The 22,917-nt window shown below is 28.4% G+C and overlaps 1 protein-coding gene across 3 annotated transcripts in view; it reads right to left on the bottom strand.

Annotated features, from left to right (window-relative positions):
• The window catches only part of LOC114123777 (matrix metalloproteinase-2-like), a 43,307-nt gene that overhangs the window by 16,082 nt on the left and 4,308 nt on the right, over nucleotides 1-22,917 (bottom strand). For 2 of the 3 annotated variants that reach the window (XM_050203427.1, XM_027986861.2), the window contains exon 2: nucleotides 19,697-19,905. In XM_050203427.1, the coding sequence (XP_050059384.1) occupies nucleotides 19,697-19,858 (162 nt within the window). In that variant the 5' untranslated portion in view covers nucleotides 19,859-19,905. Of the gene's footprint in view, nucleotides 1-19,696; nucleotides 19,906-21,246; nucleotides 21,471-22,917 lie in introns of those variants that run through there. The other variant, XM_050203428.1, reaches the window with a different exon arrangement.

Genomic DNA, 22,917 nt, shown 5'->3' with positions numbered 1-22,917 from the left:
AAAACCACAATTACACATATATTATGTTAATTATCAATTCATTAATGTTTAAAAGATACCATGTAATGTCTTTCGTGTGCTTTATTCAACAAAACAAAAAAAAAAAAATGCTTATTATTTGAATATTTTATAATGCCCGTGTCCTATATATAATGTACAAAGGTAATTAAAAATAATAAAATGTAGCATTACATATTCTCGACGGGACCTTTCTAAGTACATGCGACTATTTCAGTTTTCCGATCATGTTATTATTGAACATCGGTAAACCTGTCACGCGTTATATATTATAACAATATATTTGCAAATGTCATATTATTAAAGTAATAATAATATTATATTTCATTTGTTTTCAGCTATTGTCATGCTGTACACAGGGAAATAATAAATTTTAAATAAAATTCGTACACGGCGTTATTATTGTTATTTTCGGTAAGGGAAGACGTTATATAATGTAATATATTACAATAAGTTTCTGTAGAAGATGGTTCATCGATGTAAATATTAATGGGGTGACACGTCCGGGCATAGATGAGCGTGGTCGGGTTGGGCAGGAGTGAAGGGGTGATGTACTCGACCTCTCTCCGAATACAAATACCTATATATAGGTATATATATGTATAGTAAAATATAATTATATTACACGCGTACGCGTATATAATATTATATACAAACCAGCACCGTATAGTTATACATGCACTTCCTGTCGCAACAGTGTTCCGGACACGACGCGCGTCTATCCTCTATCGACGGTAGGTATAGTTTCCAATTTGCATAACGCGTACAATAGCTATACATACGGTGCGCATACGTATATAATTCACGCGGGTAACCGAAAACACCTTCATCTTGTCCGTCTCTCCGGTCAAAACAAATTTAAATATATACCTACGATATTATTAAATTATACTTACGATTATTATATATATATATAGGTATATATTATGTTTTAAAAAAAATAACATATCATCTAGAATCGCTCTGTACACAAACGACTGTAGTGAAAATAAAAATGTGAGCGACGAAAATATAGTATGTAATAAACAATAATAAAACACCAATCAGTACTATATGGTCATACGGTTATACGTTTCGTATATTCAGAGCAATTCATGGCAAACATATACTAACCCTCGTGTTTTTAGATTACGAGTGGAACAATGAACGTTATACATATTATACATTTTACTGCAGTAGAAAAAGAGGGTTCTCGTTAGAAAAAAAAAACAAAAGTTTTCACAGGATATTTGTAAGTAGTAAAAAAAAAAAAAAAAATTATAGGAAATTGAGAATATAGTCTTAAGTGTTTTTAAAATTCCAAAAACATGATCAAAAAAATGAGAGTTAGCATTCTCAGTGAATCTACCTGTACAGTATAGTGTACACTAACCTAAACGAAATATACGTACATCGTATATTATATTGAATACTAAATTTCAGAAGTGATGCGTTCGTGATTTATTATATATGATATACCTCTAATAAATATATATGTGTTTAATGTCACGTGTTGATCGCGAGTGTCGCGCACGAGCACGGCAATAATATTATTATTTACACAGCCAGTCAGCCCTATACATATATATTGCGACAACAATGTGCTCTCATGTGCAACAGTAACGATGAACACGGAGGTAATAATAATTAACATACAATAATAATATAATGATTAATGACTTTATACATTGTTACATTGTTTGTTAGATTGTCATAGCGACTACGGACCAGATCTATGGGAATACTACAGTAGTCGCCGATTATTAGATTCGCGGTTAATGAATTCATTCGTTTATTGGACTACTGAATAGTCTCGATTTACAGGTATACTTAAACACAAGAAAAACATCTCGTCAAATCGACTTGCAGTTAATGTATATTTTTAAGGTAACAATATTTCTACAATTCTCAGTTTCCCCGATTTTAAATCATATATTTTGACAGTTAACTACTACGCACGTGTTATTGAAAAGTATTAGAGATGTGATTATACTTTTTTACAGAAAAAGTCATTATTTTACAAACGACGCTTTTGAAAAAAATATTTCCCATCTATTTTTATGTATTTTTTATTTGAAATTTGAAATACATAATAATGGGTATTAGACATTATTTAGTATATAACTGCATAGCCAAATTATATTATTTCGTTTCAATGAATAGTATTTTACATAATGTATATCTTTTAATCCTGGGACCTTTCGCCTTATTAACTCATTTGGCCAACAGACTCAAATACTTTCTGGTTCGGAAATGAATCCAATAGCGACTACTGTTGTATTATTTTTCCACAAAAATATAATTAGGTACGCGTTTAAATTCGGGAATAGGAAACAACTTTTTTTGTAATATCGTTGTTGTTAAAAATTAAGGGCAAGGTTGAGTCGGTTGATTCCGGTGAAAGTTGATATATATATTAACCGGTAATTTTAATGTATTAGTATCTACATTTTTGTTGTTTAAAAGAATTATGCAACATATTATACGAATACAATTGCGGTGTAATATTCAAATGATAATACTATAATGTCATATACAACTTGCTTCCGTTCAACGCGCGTATTTGACAAGGTTCGGGTCATCCAGCGGTGGCGAAGTTTTTTTTAGACTTGGCATCGATAATCCACTGTAGTTTTTACAACGACACACGGCCCCGGCCATCGTACAGGTCGTATATAGGTTCTTGGGACGCGGTTCACATAACATATAAACGTATAGGTACCAATCATATTATATATAAGCAATATAATATTATATTTTTCGAATTCACCGTTATCCGAGTTCAGTGACGGAAAATTGTATGAATTATGAACCATCTATCCTGTTGCCAGATCACTAGATAGTTTTATGTTGGGATAATGTTTGTATTAAGTGATAATTTTATGATCTAAAAATTTATTACGAGTTTAATAATTATTTCATATTTATGTGTACCGTTTTATCATTACAATATAAAATTATAAAATAATTAATAATGTAATTGTTACATAATAATAATCATTCTTCTCATTCTTTGTGAATAATTTAAACATCAATAATATCCATATATATTATTAGTTATTAAACATATTAGATACAATTTTTGTTTTTAGTTAGATCATAAATAAATTTTTAATAATTTTCTAAATTTTATGATCAAATCTAAATAACACTATTAATATTACTTGATATCATAATACATTTAACAATCTCATTATTTTAATACAAACCAATTAAACAATAATATTATATGTTTAATTAAATTAATCTTTATTGCTAAATAATATATTGGTATCAATTAAAAAAAAATATAAGAGTTTAAGAATATGAAAAATTTAATACAATATAATATATTATATATTATTATTACTATTATTATTATATAATATTATGTATATATTTTAAATAAGTATTTTTTACTCTAATATAAGTATATATCATATTCAATCATAGAGAAATTTATTAAATGGAATTATATAAATTTTGTCTTAGATTGATAGTGGTTTTAAAAAATATTTCTATTATACGAAAAAATCTCGTTAAGTTCATTACATGGAAGTTTTACTGAACAGTTTTCATTATGTGTGTAGTTACGATTCAAAAAAATAATTATTAGTATCTAACAAATTGAAATGATTGATATTAATTGAAAATTAAAATAAATTAATAAATTCTTTTCACTATAAAAGAATTTTTGTTAAAAAAAAACTAAAAAATATATAGGTATCTATATCTAAATTTCTGAAATATTGGTAATACGCGAGAAAAACTTTTTTTGTTTAAACTTTGAGTTTTATGAACAAAATTATCTTCATTTTTCACTCTCGTCAAACTGCATACACTCAACGAAGATATTACGCAATATATATATAATGTATAACATTTTAATAAAGAATATGAACAATTTTATAATGTATAAAATGTATAACCATAAAGCCATAATTTTCGGAGTACGCGGATTATCGTTTTGATCTCCAGCCCAAGTCTTTTTACTATTATAATATAATATATCGTACATAACGTAATATAATTACAATATTATTTATGTAGACGATCGTCAGCGCGTAATCCCGCAGGCCGAGTCTTTCTGTCTGTCTCTCTCTGTATATTCTGTATAATATATATGTATATTTGTTATATGTACTATGGCGCCTGTGAGACGTGCCTCAATGCCTCATTCACCCCGAACAATCGATTTCATTTCATCTCAGTGTAATGTGTAGCAGGGGATATCCGAGAAAATTAGGAGGCTGTATACTATATAGTTAACAAAAATGACCGTATAATTTATAATGTCGCGAGATGAGTTATGAAAAATTACAGGGACTGCAATGACAATACCGAACGTATACTATCTTACAGTTTATATATGATAATAATATATGCGCATACTTACATGTAATACTGCAGGTATATACGCGTACTGTTACTAAAGAAATCGTAGCGCACACATCGGTCTAGAATGTATGAGCGCAATCGCAGCCACAGGATCTCTATTTTCTCGACTGCACATGTAAAACGCGTCTTTAAATAAGTACATCGTATCACTCACGCACACGATCATCTACTCTACATCACTCTACACATGTATAGTACGGTGCCTTTTAAACTATCAAATTCACTGTCGGAGTTGTTGCTGTTATGTATCAGTATTACGTGTATATTCGTTTGAAAAATTTCATTTACACATACTAAAATCCAAATCCAAATTCGATAAAATCATAACGTATTGCGTGATCGCCACGAGATTATTATTATAAACGTGTTCGGTGTAAATAGCGAAACAATATAGCTTTTTGCGAGTATGATCATACTATCTGTACAAATCATAATAAATATTGTCTCAGAGATGCAGATATCTAGACTTGAATTAACAATGGTAAATATTTTACAATATATTGTAAATACAAAATTAGACGAGTTTATGTTAAAATTCGTACAAAAAACATACAATATTTTATTTTTTAACGAATGGTGTCGTAGTGACAATTTAATGCCCAAAAACACAGATTTCGGATAAATACGTTATACGACTCACTATAGCTGTCATCGCTGCCAGTGGAACAGAACATATACAGTAGAATTATTATATAGCTACGCTGATACGTGCAACGCGTATCTATACTAAGGTATATTTTATACGGTACATGTATAATAGTACCCCATGCGGCCGTTGAACCAGATGTTCGTAATTTGTATAAGTCATATAGATTGTAATAGGCTATTTTATACGAATGACAGTTATATGCCTACACCTATTTAATATATATATAGATAACTACAAATTTATGAAGTCAATATTTTTTGGGGTCTTCGTATCGGACGGAAGTATAAAAATGTACCTTTTGATGTTCAGCTCTAATGTCTCGATGGGTATAGTAGCGAAATTATACTATTGCGGATAGAATCGATACATTTATTTTTTCATATTGAGTGTCGGTCGGATTCGATAAAAATGCTTCGGAAATTCACCTTAAACCGGAATCGTATAATGTTTTAATCATTTTTATTATTATATTTTAAGTAAGTATTTTGTAATTATTTTCAATAGTTAGGAAATGTTATCAAAAGAGTTAAAGGATATCATCATATTATATATATATATATATTATATATAGTACTTGCCGGACAGGTGTGTATATACGAGGACAATCACAGAGCAACACACCGTGTTTGTTTGTGTGCATATAAAATATAGTACATAATATTGTACAACGTGTAGCGTAATGTACGTTCGATGCACACGCATTAGACTCCGGAACAGAACTCAGACATGCACCTCAAGGGTTAAACACAATAATAATAAATATTATAATACTAGGTAATTGTGACAGCTATTGTGGCTATTGTAAACACATGTTTATATATATATTTATATGACATTGTGTATTAGTGCGTGTGTGCATATACGAACAACGCCCACTGTGGCATTATTATAGTGTGTGTGCATATATTTTATGTCATTGTATTTAATGTGCTGAGCAGTATGGTAGACGAAGTGTTAAAAAATCTTTCGACGTTCTACCCTAAATCATTTCATCTGACGACAAGTGTAAAACATTTTGGGGGGGGTGCTATATCGTTATATATACGTACGTATAACGTAGATGAGACGCGAACAATAATCGTCAACCATATGCGTGCACGGTGCGTTGTATATAGAATAATATAATATTATAATATACCCTGCACAATAAAAAATAAACAATATTATACGAGTTCAAGCGGTCTTTTTCTTCAAAACATCGTCTTTGGATAATTTACTATTCATTAAAAATATATTATAATATATTTACGAGGTAAATGAATGGCAATAATTCACTACATTTATAAATGATAATAGTATTTCTATATAATATGTGGTAAACCAGGTCGTTTAATTAAGAATTTGTGATATGTTTTCATAAAAATAGTAATGAATTTTGTAGAAAGTGTCAATTATTACTTCTAATGTATGTGTAGGTATTTTCAAACACACTCTAGTTTTACTTTAAAAACGTAAAAAAAGCTTATATAAACAGTTAAATCCAAAGGCACGTTTTAAATTGTAAAATATATTATGATTTATAACTTAATCGATAATCTATCGTGCGGGTAGCATAATATTTTGTCAGTTCAATGCATTTCTCGTAATATACGAGTAAATTTGTAGTAATATAATTACAAATATAATTCATATCAAGTCAAAGGTGCAGCAGTTATTCCTTGACCCGCCCGAAGTCTAAAACTTTGTATGTATTTGTTCATTACATCCGGTCTATACGCATGTTAACACGTCCTATAGATAAGATATTAACATACAGGGCTATTGTTATCATTATTAATATTAGATATAGTGTTGAATAATTTTAAACCAACGAGATCGTTCGATCACCTATTACAACAGTACACTATTATTACAATTTATATAGTTATACATACTTTTATAATATAAGCTCACAAAAACATTTTCGCTTCTTAGATATAAACAGATCACTAACGCGGCTATTATATAAGCTTAAAAATCTAATTTAGGCCCTTATTATAGATGATTTGATATCAAAATAATATTATAATTGATACTATTAAAATAACAATAATAATTGCAGCATAATTGCAATATATACATGTATTATAATACTATATCTAATGAGTGATGACTTTTAATTTAACTTTTTCTTTTTGAACCCAATTAACTCGTTTTAAAACTATAATATATCATCAATGGAATATATCATTTATCATTTATCATATAATCTCTGCTTTGCATAATTTTACGAGACCTCTTTGTACTTGTTTTTATTCATTTTAAATTGTATTAATTTTCTCGTAATGATTTTTTTCTTCTTACGCTTTTAATTAAAACAGATTTATACGTACTACGTAATACGTATAAATTAAAGCTTCGCACGTTGTAACAATTATATACAGTATATAATAGTCTAGTCGATTGTATTTTCGATAAATAAAATGTCCGTCTAATTGAGGTGGGTCAATGTACGTAATTGAACCACTAGTGATTATGACAATAATTTCCGGATGTTCAACTGCAATTTTTTCATGTTTATATTAGTTAATAATGATAAATAAATTACATGAATGAAAAATAATGTATAATCTTGAAATGTTAATATTTGCATACTATACTATAACAGCAAATACTATGCATATATTATTATACGTAGTATCAATGCAATAATAATTATAATGATGACATTTACGCATAATACGCACAAATACGAATATTTCTATAATACCAGAAATTTATAATCTTCCAAATAGTCACTAAAAATTTATTTCCTTTTAATTTGTTTTGTTTATCTTAATTTTAACGTAAATGGGATTCCACCAAATCGGTCGTATATTGTATATATATGTATATTTTTCCAATATTCTAATGCGTCAGATATAGTATTACATAACTGTTATATTTTATTATCGATATTCTAATAGGGATAATTAAGGATAATTGTTGTGAATTATTTTTTGACCTAAATTTACTTATATTTAGATAAAGTTCATACAATGATGGAAAAAAATACATTTGGCGCCGTCTATTACACACAATACTCATAAACCATCCTTCAATACATAATAATAATATGTGTTTAAATTATAAACATATTTTTTTTTATATACAGAAATATCATACAAAAAAATCTCAAAATATAACTCTATACATTCAATCGCAATCGGGCAGACAATTGACTTGATATTTGAGAACAAAAAAAAAAAAATAAAAAAATAAATTACCAATAATAATAACGTTTTCATAAAAGTGCATTGTATTTTTCTTTTTTTTTTTTAAAGAATTCCAAAACCTACTCAAAATGTATTTGGACTAATGCGTTCAAACATCTCAACAATAATATAATTTAAAATACTAATTGTTATGTTCGAACTCCATAATGATATAATAGCTCTAATAATATCATGTTGTGTTTGTCATTGAGCTGTACTGGATATAGCTTTACGATAAGATTTTGAATAGCTAACAAATTCATTGTAAACCAAAATGTTATTTATTTAGTTGCATTTATTTATATGCACGGATCGTCAAGTCGGTGAATACATTTTGGCTTTTAAATGTAATAAGGAACCGTTTTTAACTTCGTTTTTGGAGGGACGATAGAAAAGTTAATGGGTTTTACGGGATCGCGTGTTAAACATAATAATAAAGTTGATGTAGGCATATAACATAATATATATATTATATATGCATTAAAATTTATCGAGGGACCGGTTACAAATGTTACAAATTACAATACGTGCGTATAATATATTATAATTCGGCATCAAGTTTCATGCGGGATGTGCTAACGAGGTTTTACTACCAAACTCGTATACATCATTATATGTTTAATGTCATATTTAGTACAATATGCCATGCGGTATTAATGGTATACTAAACTAGACAACATTTTTATTGTAAATTGTAAAATATCGTAGTATAATATGTAAGAATTTATTTTTTCGAAATATTAAATTTAATCAAAAATATTTCAGTGAAAATATATCGTTCGTTTTAATAAAACATGGTTTCAAAGAGAAATGGCAAATTCTGGTCATTGCATTTTTATTTTAATAGTGAATAATGATATTTGTATGAAACTTATCGTAAACGATGTGTAGTATAGCTCCGCGTATAATATTATATTTAATTACAATGATAATCATACACGTCATATTTTAAATATAATGTGATGGTTACCTGTATATAATATGTTTTTATAAATGATAAAACGAATATAATAATTACAACGATCAAACGTATTTTTGTTTTCTTCCGTAGATAATTTTTATAATCAAATTAGAAAAATAGAATCGATGTGATTTTATCATTGTTATATTATTAGTCTCCAACAGTTTTACGTGTATAGATTAATCATTATATTATTATAGATTTCATTTGCGTTATTTAAAAGTGCTTACGTTTTTTTTAATGATAATGATATATAGGTTTTGATTGATTTACTCGTTGCTCAAACTATATAAACTGTTTTAACGATTTAGATATAGCGTGCAGTATAGTATACATACACGCACGCGCTGTCCATTATATAGAAATAGATACACGTTTTTTCAAATATACGACTCTAATCTGTTATCAAAACTTTAATGGGAAAATAAATAGTATACCACACCATATTATAGCCTTATGCAGGGGGGAAACGTTGTGTATACTGATCTACCGATATTTAAAGGTATAACCTCTTGAACGGCGCGATGCCATGTTAAATAATGAAACATGACACGTGCGCCGTGCACGAAGCCGAAGAAAATCTGTCAAGAAATCCATGCAAATACGGTTCGCAGCGTTCATTTCCGCGTTTAAAAATACACGTGTACACGAACTACAAACGTGCAATAGATTTCCGCGTGATCGTATCGACATTTTTTTAATCGAAAAATCTTTACATTCAAATGTCGGAGTTGCGTGATACGTGATGCATAATATTATATAATACGAGTGTATAAAATATTAAAATTCGTGTGAACGAGTGGACAGAAATAAGGAAAACGAACTGTTTTCCTGATCAATACATGATATACACTTTATATATTATACTTGTAAACAGTGTATTATGAGTATAATATAGGAAACTAATGCTAATAATATAGTAAAACAATTGTGTCGGAAACGAATAGCGAGCGGCAATGTACTTTTACAATTTAATCATAGGTTCTAAATATTCTAATACCACGAGTCACTCGTAGTGAAATATGATAAACAAAACAAAACTCGTTTTTCCAACTACAGACGATGGAGTCACTGGAGGTCTATCTAAAAAAATTATAATACTTGTTTTGATTTCATTTTTATATTTCTATGTAGACATAGATGTATACGTTTATAGCTATTTAAGTATATAGATTGGGAGAAAACAAAATATTATACCTGGCTAAAAATGAATGAATAACGCCTCGTTTTGTAGCTGCACACTAGTATCGACATGCAGTTTTGAGTTCTAATTTTCTAATGTTATTAGATTTTTCGTGTCTTTGGACAACGATGATGATTGAGTGATTCAGATGGGTTTTTTTTGTTGAATGGTGATTATTCTTCGTATAAGAACTAAGAAGTGACTAACACTGCATAGTAGGACACTGACACATTCTTTTCTTAACGTGTGTATACACATAGGTATATACATACATAAATTATTATATGTATGATCCTACGATGAGCACTTGGTCTTGGATTTGATATCTGGATGACCCAATAATCGAGATCCACCGCACAGCACTCGTAAACAATATATACTTCCGGAGACCACTCGAAGTATAAAATAAAGATAAACAGAACGTTTTTTCCAACGTGGCAACGTAATGTAACGTTCAATGTATATACATTATATGCATACAGCGGAAGATAATATACAATACGTACATGATAGATAATATATTGTATATATGGAACTCAGTTGCGGAAGCGGCGGTTTGTTTAGCGATTAATATTATAATGCTGTGGTGTTGATTTACTAATTACTATATATGTATTATAAATACATGTTTACACACGTCGTGTCAAATTTATTTATCCCGGTTGTGATCGTTTAGGGAAAAGCTTCGTTTTTAAAACCTGCAACGGGCTACGAGGAGTAATAAATAAATAAGGTGTATTATAGTAGAATAAACATTCTGAAGTTTGAGAAATTAAAATTTTTCGTGAACATTATACCTACGTATGTAATAGGTATAGCCGTTATAAGTTAACATTATAGTATGGATGGGAATACTTAACCTGCAGTGATATATAGCTATTATTACTGTTCATAAGTGAGTATTATAAGTGTGGGATAACTGGAATATTGATGAAATATTTTTCCAATTAATCGGCTTTCTGAGATAATGTCCTTATAGTTTTATATAACAAGAGTAACAGTGAATAACAGGAAAAATAAACAATGTGATACCAAAATCAAAATCAAAACAATATTGATTTAACTTTATATAGATGTTATTAAGTTTTACATTTGTTTGCTATATTTTTTGCCTATGTATTATTGACCATTATAATATTTAAAAATATAATTTGTATAGGTTATTTTGAAATTGGAAATTGTAAAAACTTAATTAATATTACACGATAATGTCCATCATAAAATGTTTCGGACTAAATAAGGTTAAGTTGAAAAGTTTAAAGGTAAAAATGACAGAAGGTGTTTCTTATTATTATGTTGTTCTATGTTTATAAAAGGTCATACAATTTAGTCGCAATATATAGTGCCAGGCTGACATACAAATGATTAATGAATAAGATATTCACGATAAAAGTGATAATTTCTTTACTGTTAAAATTGATTTTATTCCCCCTTAAAATATATGAATATGAAGAGAATATAGTAATGTATTTCATGACAATATTTTTCGAAGAATTGATGAGAAAATGAAAAAGCTAAAATGTCATAATGTTTTGATAGTCGAAAGAGATATTTATTAAACACCTACCTAACATAATTATGTCAACTGTTATAATTTTAATGCCTTTTAATATTATGCCAGTCTATTCAAGAACAGTGCACGATAAAAGGTTACTATTATCGAATCATAAATTTTACAAAAATAATGTGTGTCCTTTAAGTATAAATATTATGTGTACCTATTCGAATAATAAATTGATTTGATGGACACGACCATACGTGTATACCGGAAACAAAGAACTTATAATTCTTAGAACTGTTTTCATTTTTAATCCAAGAGTAAAACAATCGTAATACGACACACAGATTGGGCGAGTGTTGTGAACTAAATCATATAAATAATATACAAATATATAGTCTCGACAATGCAATATGATGTAATGTATACCTATACCTAGTTGTTTCAAATTAAAAACAAATACAAACAATCGTTTCCGTATTAGTGAAATTGTTGAGATTTTTCCAATATTTATTATCCTTGACTTTTAAAGGTATACAGGTATAATATATATTATATAGATGCTGTATAAATATTAAGCGTAATATACTACCTTACCTGTTCATCTAGCCGCGAGGGAACTATCGACAATTGGTGTTTATATTGTTTCAAATGTCCTGTCTTTTGTGTAACTATCACTCCACCGTATATAGCAAAGCAAGGTCTGTGTGGAAATATTCTGTACCGGCTACAGAGATTTATCTTGTTATTTTCTCCTTCTGTTATAAAGAATGCGAATAGTAAAAAAAAACTTCTCTATCGATCAACCACCGCACCGACAGAAGAGGAAAAACAGTATACCTACAATGTATATAATACACAAACATCGATAACTATATTTGTTGATATCCAACAAAAAACAGTCAACTAAATCAAAAGTAATCGGCAGCGAGTTGCACATTGGGATGCTTTTTATTCTCCGCCCTTACTTCAATTGTGAGATTTTAAAAACTCAGTATCCCTTTTCTCTTGTAACGATGACACACGTGTTGACACAACGCGATAACAACAGTCTACCGAAATGAAAACAAAAATATTTCTTCAGCTGTTCTTCAGTTAAAATGTGTTCATGAAGATAATATTTGAATCTATGACATATCAAAATATTTTACTGAATTAAAATTAATTAAGTACCTTCTCTCAATAGTGGAGTGTAAAAATATATAACGATATTTTTTTTTTCGCTTTTAACTTTTGAGTCATACTAAAGACTAAAGAGACCAATAATCAAAATTATGTAATGAAAATCTTAAGCAAAGTAATCTCATTTAACCATTCTGTAACAAATTGCAAATAATAAATAATAATATCTACGATAAAAAAAAAAAACATAAAGTTTTTATTTATGACTATATTTTATAAAAATAAAGCTAAAAAGTAACACGAAGAATGAAGATTGTAAAATGTAAATCACAATTTTTATCCGAAATAACTCAATATCGTGATATTGAAAATGATTATTTTTGCTTCACTCAGAATTTCACTTATTGTGTGTAGATTTTACTGTAAACATTAATTTAGTCAAAATAATTGAAAGAATATTTACCAAATAGATGGTATCTAAATTTTAAATACTAATAGCCGTTAAAACGTTTTGACAAAAATACCTACAAATATGTTTTACAATATTTTAGAACGATAAAAAAATGTATGTTAATATTAAATTATATATTTATACAATTAAATTATTAATATACATTTAAGTTAAAACTGATTTAATATCATAAAATATTTTATACATCTAAACAGTCTGGAATCGTTTATTTGACTTAACTATTTTAACAGCTTCATATAAACGCAGTATTTAATTTATGTTCTATTCTTTTTTACATCGCATAATATATTAGTGTTATTAAATATTTTATACTTAAAGACGGATGCGACTTAGTATTATAGCTGGTTAATAGGTCCCAGAATTAGGTAACTACACTATAACTATACCAATTATAATCTAATAAAATTATTTTCTTTATTAAATTAAAATCATTTAAGTATTTCTTGAATAACGAGGAAACGTATTGTTAAATAATTAAAACATTCACTATATATTTTTTTGATTTTCCGTAAACAATAAGTTTAATTCAATTGAATGCAAATTATTGTCACTAACCACCAACAATATATTTTTAAAAATGTGAAAAATAAATTTAAATTTATAAAAACAGTTTTATAATTTGTTCAGTATTTTTACAGATTAAAGTTAAACCTTAAATATATATAAATATTTAATTAATACACAATTTTAATATGTATTACTTATCGTAGTTTCATTGGAATAATAAAGTATAATAAATTCTACATAAAAGAATCAAATATTAAGAAAAACTTAAAAAAAACAGCAACATTTGTGGAATTTCAAGCCTATACATTTATTTAAAAAAAAAAAACACTTATTTGGATAATAATTATTACGCATTAAATAATAAGACAGAAAATTTAACAACTATTATTTTTTTTTATTAGAATTCTATAATTGAGAAAAGAGATATGACTGTCCAACAATCATCTTAATTCAAAAGGAACGGATAATAGTGTAATAATATTTTAATATACTATTACTTTATAACGTCTTTTATAACCATATAGAAGTACTTATGAATATTTGAAAGCTATAATAAAATGTTGACATTTTAATCAATAGATCTATAGTCAATAGTCGTTACTCATTAACTATCATAACAAAAGTTATTCAGTGACCTCCTATTCTTTAAATATATAAACGTATTTTAAATTCTTGATCATTAGGTATAATGATATATTATTATATCAATAACGGATTATATCGAACCATATTTATCTTTATACTTAAAAAATATAAAAAAAAAATAAAATATAATATATAAAAATATTATTAAAAAAAATTAAATATTATTTAAAATTATTGATATTATTTAACATACGAGATTAAGCTTTATTAGGTATACCTTAACAGGTGTATTAATATTTAATAATAATAATAATAATAATAATAATAATAATAACAGTTTATTGGCCATATGTAGTTACATAATATTAGTTTAAAACAAAAATGTTGAGTGTGATGGCCCAACTCACTACTGAGTGATTTTACTTAATAGATGTATTTTATACTGGCATACTTCATAGTTATTCATAATATAAAAGTAATAATAGTGATAACAAGTAACTAGAATAAATGAGAAAATATTTTATAAAATTTAACAATAAGTAACAACAGTAGTCCGCAGATCGTATTTAATTCGTGACATTGTTTATAATATTATAACAAAAGCCCACATTGTCAATTATGTGTAACAAACGAGAGATCAGCTTTATTGTACTTTTTTTTACACGTAGACTAGACATAATAAATCAAAATATAAATAGAAACTTTGCTTAATGCATTTAGATGTATATTAGGTTACGACGCCGTTACTCGAGCGGGCGAACGGTTAACTAGGTAATTTAATTCACCAAATTAATGAGATTTTTTTCTAGATAATTTATTTTTTCGATTCAATTTTTTAAACAACAACAGACTTTGTACGTATAATTATTGCACGGATTTTTTGAAATGTATTTTAATGTATTTTATGGGCCTGCGGTACCGAAGCAGTGCAGTGACGCACCCTATACAATACCATTATAATATATACTGCAGCTAGATATTGCTTCGAACGTATCGCCACCGAGTTAACAATCGTTTCTATACGGTGTAATACGTTTTATACTTTTATCGTATAACCTACCGCAACGTACGGTCACGCGGCGCACCTCTATTTATAAAACGGTATATTAATATACTACCTACCCCATCTATATAGATTTAAGTTTCACGAATATGTGTGTATAATAATATAATGTATACGTAACGTATTCTTTTTGGGGCTGCAGAACGCCATGTGTTATTGAACAGAGGCGGTGTCCTGGGTGCAGGATTATTATTATTAATTAACATTTTCCCCAGACGTCATCGATCTCAAAACTCGCGTGATGTTTACTATCAAAAAAATAATGGATATTATAAATATCAGCAGAAGTCTGATCGATTGTTTTGAATGATGGATGTATATAATTTATGTACATGTATATAAGTACGCATTATAGTACTTATATATAGGCACCTATACTTATTGGCGTCCTGCAGTCCTACAAAGTCCATAATATGATATAATATACAAAACAGTATTACGCACATTATTGTTCACCTCTCCAATTCTTTTTACAAAACTATTCATATATTTCATACGTGACTCACAATAGATTTTCTCAAACTGTGCACCTGCGTCCGGACTTTAACAACAACAAAATAACATCAACCATATATAATATATATTATATACATTAAAAAAAAAAAAAAAATTTTTATTTAGCTAGTTACACTGGACCTATATTTTTATGATGTACGACTCTATAAGCAATGGTGGTACATGGAGCATTTTTAGAGTGACCTCGAATATAATACTATTATTACTTCCTCGGCTTGACTCCACAATAATAGAATAATAGACTATCGTAATTCGTAATCAAGATAATATGTAATAAGTAATAACAATACAAACCAGACTTGTCCTTCCAACACTCTCCGTAATATTACGAATGCCTCTGGTGTTTTTCAACCAGTGAGTCTCTAATTTTTTTTACACAGTACCTATGACAAAGAGTTAACGAATTAGGATACGAAAATAAATCCATTTCCTTCAATAAACTTAAATAGGTACAAAATAAATGCTAATATAGGTGCCTGATATGCTGTTAATACATTATATTTTCAATATTTTTTTTGAACAAATTAATGGTACTATAGAGTACTAATTTTGTAATTCCGATACCTTCTAATTACAGTGGAAAGTTAAATTGTTGAAAAATAAATTCTTTTCTATTCTTATAATATTCTTAAGTATGTATATTCAAGTGGCTAAGTACTTAGGAATACATATGTTTAGTATAATATTATTCTGTCTCTTTATTTCTAATTCAAGTACTACTTAAGTCTATATCAATATATAATATATATAAATATGGACAAAGCTCGTTTGCACTAGTGTTGGAAGTAATCATAATGATAAATCGTAACCCATTTGAAAGGATTGAAAGTTATCGTGAAAACATAATTTATCAGTGAAATCCAGTAAGGTTCTTAACTCTAAACCTACGTGGCCCGATCGTGATAAGACACTCGTATATCAGTGGCACAAATAATATACGCGAATTTCAACGAAATATATATTAGTGATGCGCAAGTTTACGAGGTGTTAAAACATAATACATATTTTAGTTCGTAGAGTAGCCGAATTGGTTCTATCTTTATCTGTGTTCTAACAAATATTGTAATTCGATGTCTGCGATGAAGGATTGCCCAAGTGTCTTCGTTACACGAGCTCACATCCCAAATGATACTTCATAACTAGGGATGGGTCGAATTTCAGAATTTTTCACGCGTTCGAACTTGTAATTGAACGTTTTGAACACCAGAATTAAAAGCTCAATTCAATAATTTGTTTTAGTTTTAAACGACAATATGCTCTGTTTTAACTGATTAGGGGCAAACGAGAAATACGGAAAATTTAAAAATGTGTTTTGGTGTTTGTAATTTATAAAATATGATAGCATCGATATCGAACCTGATTTATCCAAAATGTTCGAGTTTTAATTTCCAATAAACCTAGCGAACTAACTGAGAGTTTGATAAGCTTGGGAACGCATCATCGATATCCACAACACGCACTGCGTCAAATGAACGATCTGATGATTAGTTTGAATTGCAAACATCCAATTGAAACGGTCATGCTTTTCGACGTATAAACGTTCGGATTTTTATGAGCTATCGTCCAGTCGCTCTACAGTATAGTGTCTGAATGGATGCTGCGAAAACGTATTGCAGGTCTACACAGTAGAGCCGTCATCACACAGTATCACTCGGCACGGTATTTTCCGGCCCGCAAAACAGAATGAGCGACGTCGCATTGGCCGATGACGAATATTGCTGCGACGAGGAACGATGGAATCGGTTTCTCCTTTGGTGTCCAACTGCAGAGTTTACATGCGACCGATCTACCGTCCAAGAACTCGTTTCTTCTTGAATATCATTCTATCGCCATTCGCCAAGTTTTTATTTTATAATAATATATTATCTGTTTTTCCTCGTCGTAACCAGACACGCGGTACGCGTTTATCCATCACAATCGTCAACCGTCGTACGTCAACGGGTGTGTCTCCATCTGTTGTTTATTATTTCTTCATTTTTATTTTTTTTATTTTTACCCGCGTTACGATCGATGACCATAATACTATTATAATTACTACATTATGCAGTCGACTGTTGCTGTTGTTGATAAAATATATAAGTTCAGTTTATCTGTCGACTATTTCATACTAACTATTCACTAACTTATTACAAGCTAACACATCAGATCATTTTTCGTCGATTCCATGTTTTTAGAATAATTAATATATTATGTCTCGTTGTCAACATATACATTTTGGTATGTATTATATGTTATGATCGTATATACCTACTTATTTCTTATATCAATATATGTTATAATCATATAGTAGAAGTACAGATTTAAAAAAAAATCGTTATTTCACTACTTATATAGAATATGATCACAATATTTTAGATAACATATATTATATAAATATTTAATACACACACTCATATAGGTATGTATGAATGGAAAATGTCCCGAAAGTATAGTAGTTTTGTAAGTATAGTGTTTCATAATTCGCAAATTTTGACGATTTTAAATGCCCTAGCTATCTTGTTTATAATGAGTACGATGTAAATTAAACAGCTAAAGTTTAGTAAATTATATCATACAAACACTCCAAAAACATTACAATTTGTGTAATTAAATGTTTGTAAAAATAATTTATTAAAATATATGGTAACAATAATTATATATATTTCATAATTAATTATGTATTGCTATGGCCTATGAATATATTGGTCTTGTAATAATAATAAATTAAAATACACAATCATGAATGCATACTATTGTTGCAATATTCTTAGACGCAACTAGGGTCATTTTTTGGGGGGAGCTAGAATAAATGCAATAATGTTTGTATATTTTGTTTATGGAATGTGCAAAATTGATAATATCTGAAATAATAATAATATTTGAGGCGGCTATCCAAATATTTAGAGGGGCTAAGACACCTCAAGTCCCCTCTAATTGCACCTATGGCAATATTTATTAAACGATTAAACAGGCAATTCCATTTTATATCAATGCCATGTGACTAAATTTGATCCTTACACTAGCTAAAGTTTAAAGTGTTTAAACCACTCAAATCAACATTGTTTTTATATCACAAATTAAATGTCATCGTTTAGTAGCATTCGTATTAGATAAAGTCTTTACAAATACATAGTACGATTTGAACAATAAAAATAAATTGATGAATTTTCTCCAAATAATTTTATAAATAGTGCATCTAGAGTTCAATTATTATAATTGCTAAAATCTAAAAATAATACCGATTTCTATTAGAATTTGACAAATTATTGTTTCGGTATAGTCAATAATGAGTAATGACAATATCGTATTTTTCTTTATATTTATTAACTACCTATTATAAATTATAATTTGTAATAAAACTATTATAATGCGAAAATTTTAAAACGTAGCAAGTAATAATTTATACGCATTATAACCTTTTTATGTGTGTTAATCTGTAGCCTGTATCTACATAGTTAACAAAATATTATGATAAACTTATAATAATAAATATTATTATCATTTACTTGTGAAGACTTCGGTATAATAATGTATACCTAGGTTAATGTTAAATAATAATATTTTAGGTATTGAATTACCTAATTATAAATATATATTATTATTTCTTCACTTACCACATCATCAAATATTGGCGTTGACCGGGTCCGTCGACGTGTATTGTTGGATTCTTGCAAGGGTCTTGAAAAAACGTTTTGCACGCTAATGGCCAAAAGTAACCATCGAACAACCAGTAATTTGAACGGCATACGCTCGACGAACATTCGGGCCTCTAGCATGTTATCATACGCCAACCAACAATCATTTATGTCTGATACAACACGTGCTGTGAAATACAATACGAACGTCATTAAAATCACTAAGAGAAATAAGAGAATACACATTAAACAAGTACACAACACACTGAAATATTGGATACATGTATATTTATATTCCACAGACAAGCAATAAGCATAGACTGATGGATACTTAAAGTAATTTTAGCGAATTTTGTCCAATTGTAAATTGTATTATTCTAAAGTACCTACATTAATAATAAATTGTACTATAAATGCGTACGTTAATTTTTTTTTTTATACTGTAGTTTGTATTACTAAATATAATGTTAACTTTTAAATTTGAATGCATTTGATCTTGATGAATTATGAATAAATGTATATTAATGAAAGAAATAGATTTTTAATTATTGGATTCACAATTTAAATAACATATTTATTATTTTAAATTACAATCTGTCCAACAAGTGGAATTATTTTGGATAAAGATTTTTAAGAATTCTTTAGTAACATAATATACCTACATTTTATATAAAATTAAATAAACTATATCATATCCACTTTAGAGTGATTTAGTAATATTAGCACAACACTATAACAATACAAATAAATACATACATTAAAAAATAAATATTTTTGCATTTTTTATGCTCATTTAATTTATTATATAGTCATATTATATATATAATATAGTGTATAATTTAGAGTTTTTACGAGGGCATAAAAAAGCGTTTCTTAGAGTACGTTTTGTGGGTTAGAATTACTGAGGATTGCCGAAATAATGACCTATAACGTATTTTATATGCAGTGTATCCGGTACAAGACATGTTGACCAAAAGGCAAACAATTAAGTAGCTACTTCTAATTTATTATATGCAGTATTATATAACGAAGGCTACCCTGGCGCATATTCAACATATGCAAATAGTAGAAATGTTAACGGAATTTTCGTCTCGTACGAAAGATACGTTGTAAATATTAAGTACCTATTCACTCAAGCATACACAATCTTTTTTTTTCCTCCAACAGTGCAGTTATTCAAAATTTGAAAATTTGATTTTTTAAATATTCTTAAATATCATATTTTTTAATTTTTGAGATTTTTTAGTACAATTCAAGGAGTGTCTTGTGGAAATACAAACTTCTTTTTTTTCAAACATGAAACTCTTTTTCTGTTTTAAGCTCAAAAATCCAAATTAGAACAAATTCATTGTTAAAGAAAAAATAGGATTGAGCGTGCTTAATGCTTAATCACCTCGTATAACAACATGGTCGTCTATAACATAAAACTATATTGTTTGGTCAGTGTTTTTTTTCATTTTTTGCTACTGGCACTCCGCGATCGTTTCTAATAGAATAATCGAATACCTAACGATAACAATGTGACTTACAATATAAAATATCACGATTATTGTTAATTTTACACACGGCTGCAGTACTACGCACAATAACTCGCAAATTGAGCACGTCCACGCGATATCCGTTATGGTTTTGGTCTGTATATTGGCACGCCGAGGGAAGACGCTGTTCGGTACGCTGGCGAGTAGGTGTGGGTTTTCTAACTGCTCACAGAGTCTCAAGTCTACTGTATATTAGCTATCGGTCGGGAGCCTCGAGGTTTGTCGCTCGCCACCAAAACACGATCGATATCAGAACGCGCGATGATGAGTCAACGAAAGTTTCACTACCGTATAACACAATACAGTATATTATTATATTGTTTTATCACCGGTGTGGTGCGTAGACGACCGCGCCGGAACTCGTAGACGTAATACTTCCCCGAATTTGTGCGTATTAAATTATAAATTATCATGTTTACGGGACGATAATGTTTATTGAGCGTTTTACAGGTGTGTAATAGATCCGTCGTACCTATAACATTATATCGTGTTTGTTATTCAATAATAAAGATTTTAATAATATTTAAACATTTTAAATGTTATTCGTGTTTTATACTCATACATAGTGATTGACGTACCAATTATTAGCGAATATATCGAATTTCGAGTAATTCAAATTATCTATCTATACGCATATGCGCATATGCACGTGCCAGTAAAAAAAGGTTTATTAATTAATTACGCGATGCGTCTAAATAAATAATAACATTTTAGATCTATTTCTCGAAAACAACAATAAGTACGTTTACCTACGCAAATGCTAAATATTTCAAATCATAATATTATCGTAGGTATATAAGCGTTACATCGTATAAGCAAGTACAACGATGGAAAATTGTTGTTTCCTCGATTTGATTGTTTTTACAACGCATAACTTCATAATTTTCAATCAATGCAGTCTTTTAATGTTTTTTTTTTTATTATTGTGGCACAATTATAAGGTAACTGTTTTATTTTATTTATAATATTGAATAGAATTGACGATATACAAAATTCAGACGATTGTTGTAACAATAACATACTATGTAGAAGTATGTTTTAGTTTATTTAGTTTTGTGTTTTGTGATTGGAATCCCGTTATTGACTGAATGTAACCGACGGCTTGGTACTCCAAGTTAGGTAATAATTTTATGAATTCCCATCATTATATTAATAAATCAGTAACTAATTTGAAATAGTTTGTAGCTTATGGACAAAATAAGAATTTTTAACTTAAGCCATGTGTCTTTAATTCCTATTCTTACACTCGAGAGATTATGGAATCAAGATGAAACAAGATGGGCTATCAAAACTGTTTAAAATCAAACAAAAGAACTTTTCTCTGGTTTATAAAATATTTGAATTTTCATCTTTCCCAAAAATGTCCACATATATATATTTTTTGTCTTATCAAATTGTATATTTAAATAATAAACGAGTGCTACTACAGAGGGCTGCTAGGGAAACATTGTAATACATTTGTTTGATACCTACTATTTACAACTTTAAAATATCCTTGTTCTCCACAGTTTTAGAATCTCCAATTATTTTAGCCTTTAGGTTTTGTTATGTTCATTGGTGTTGACGTCCAAATACACATATCATTGACTCAGACCCAAAAATAAAGTATTGGAATATAATATTAGACGTTTATTTGTTTATACATTTATAATGATATCATAG

This window comes from Aphis gossypii, chromosome 3 (assembly GCF_020184175.1).
Source record: "Aphis gossypii isolate Hap1 chromosome 3, ASM2018417v2, whole genome shotgun sequence".
Lineage (NCBI taxonomy): Eukaryota > Metazoa > Arthropoda > Insecta > Hemiptera > Aphididae > Aphis > Aphis gossypii.
Note: the sequence above shows the minus strand (reverse complement) of the source record. Positions and strands in the feature narration are given on the sequence as shown.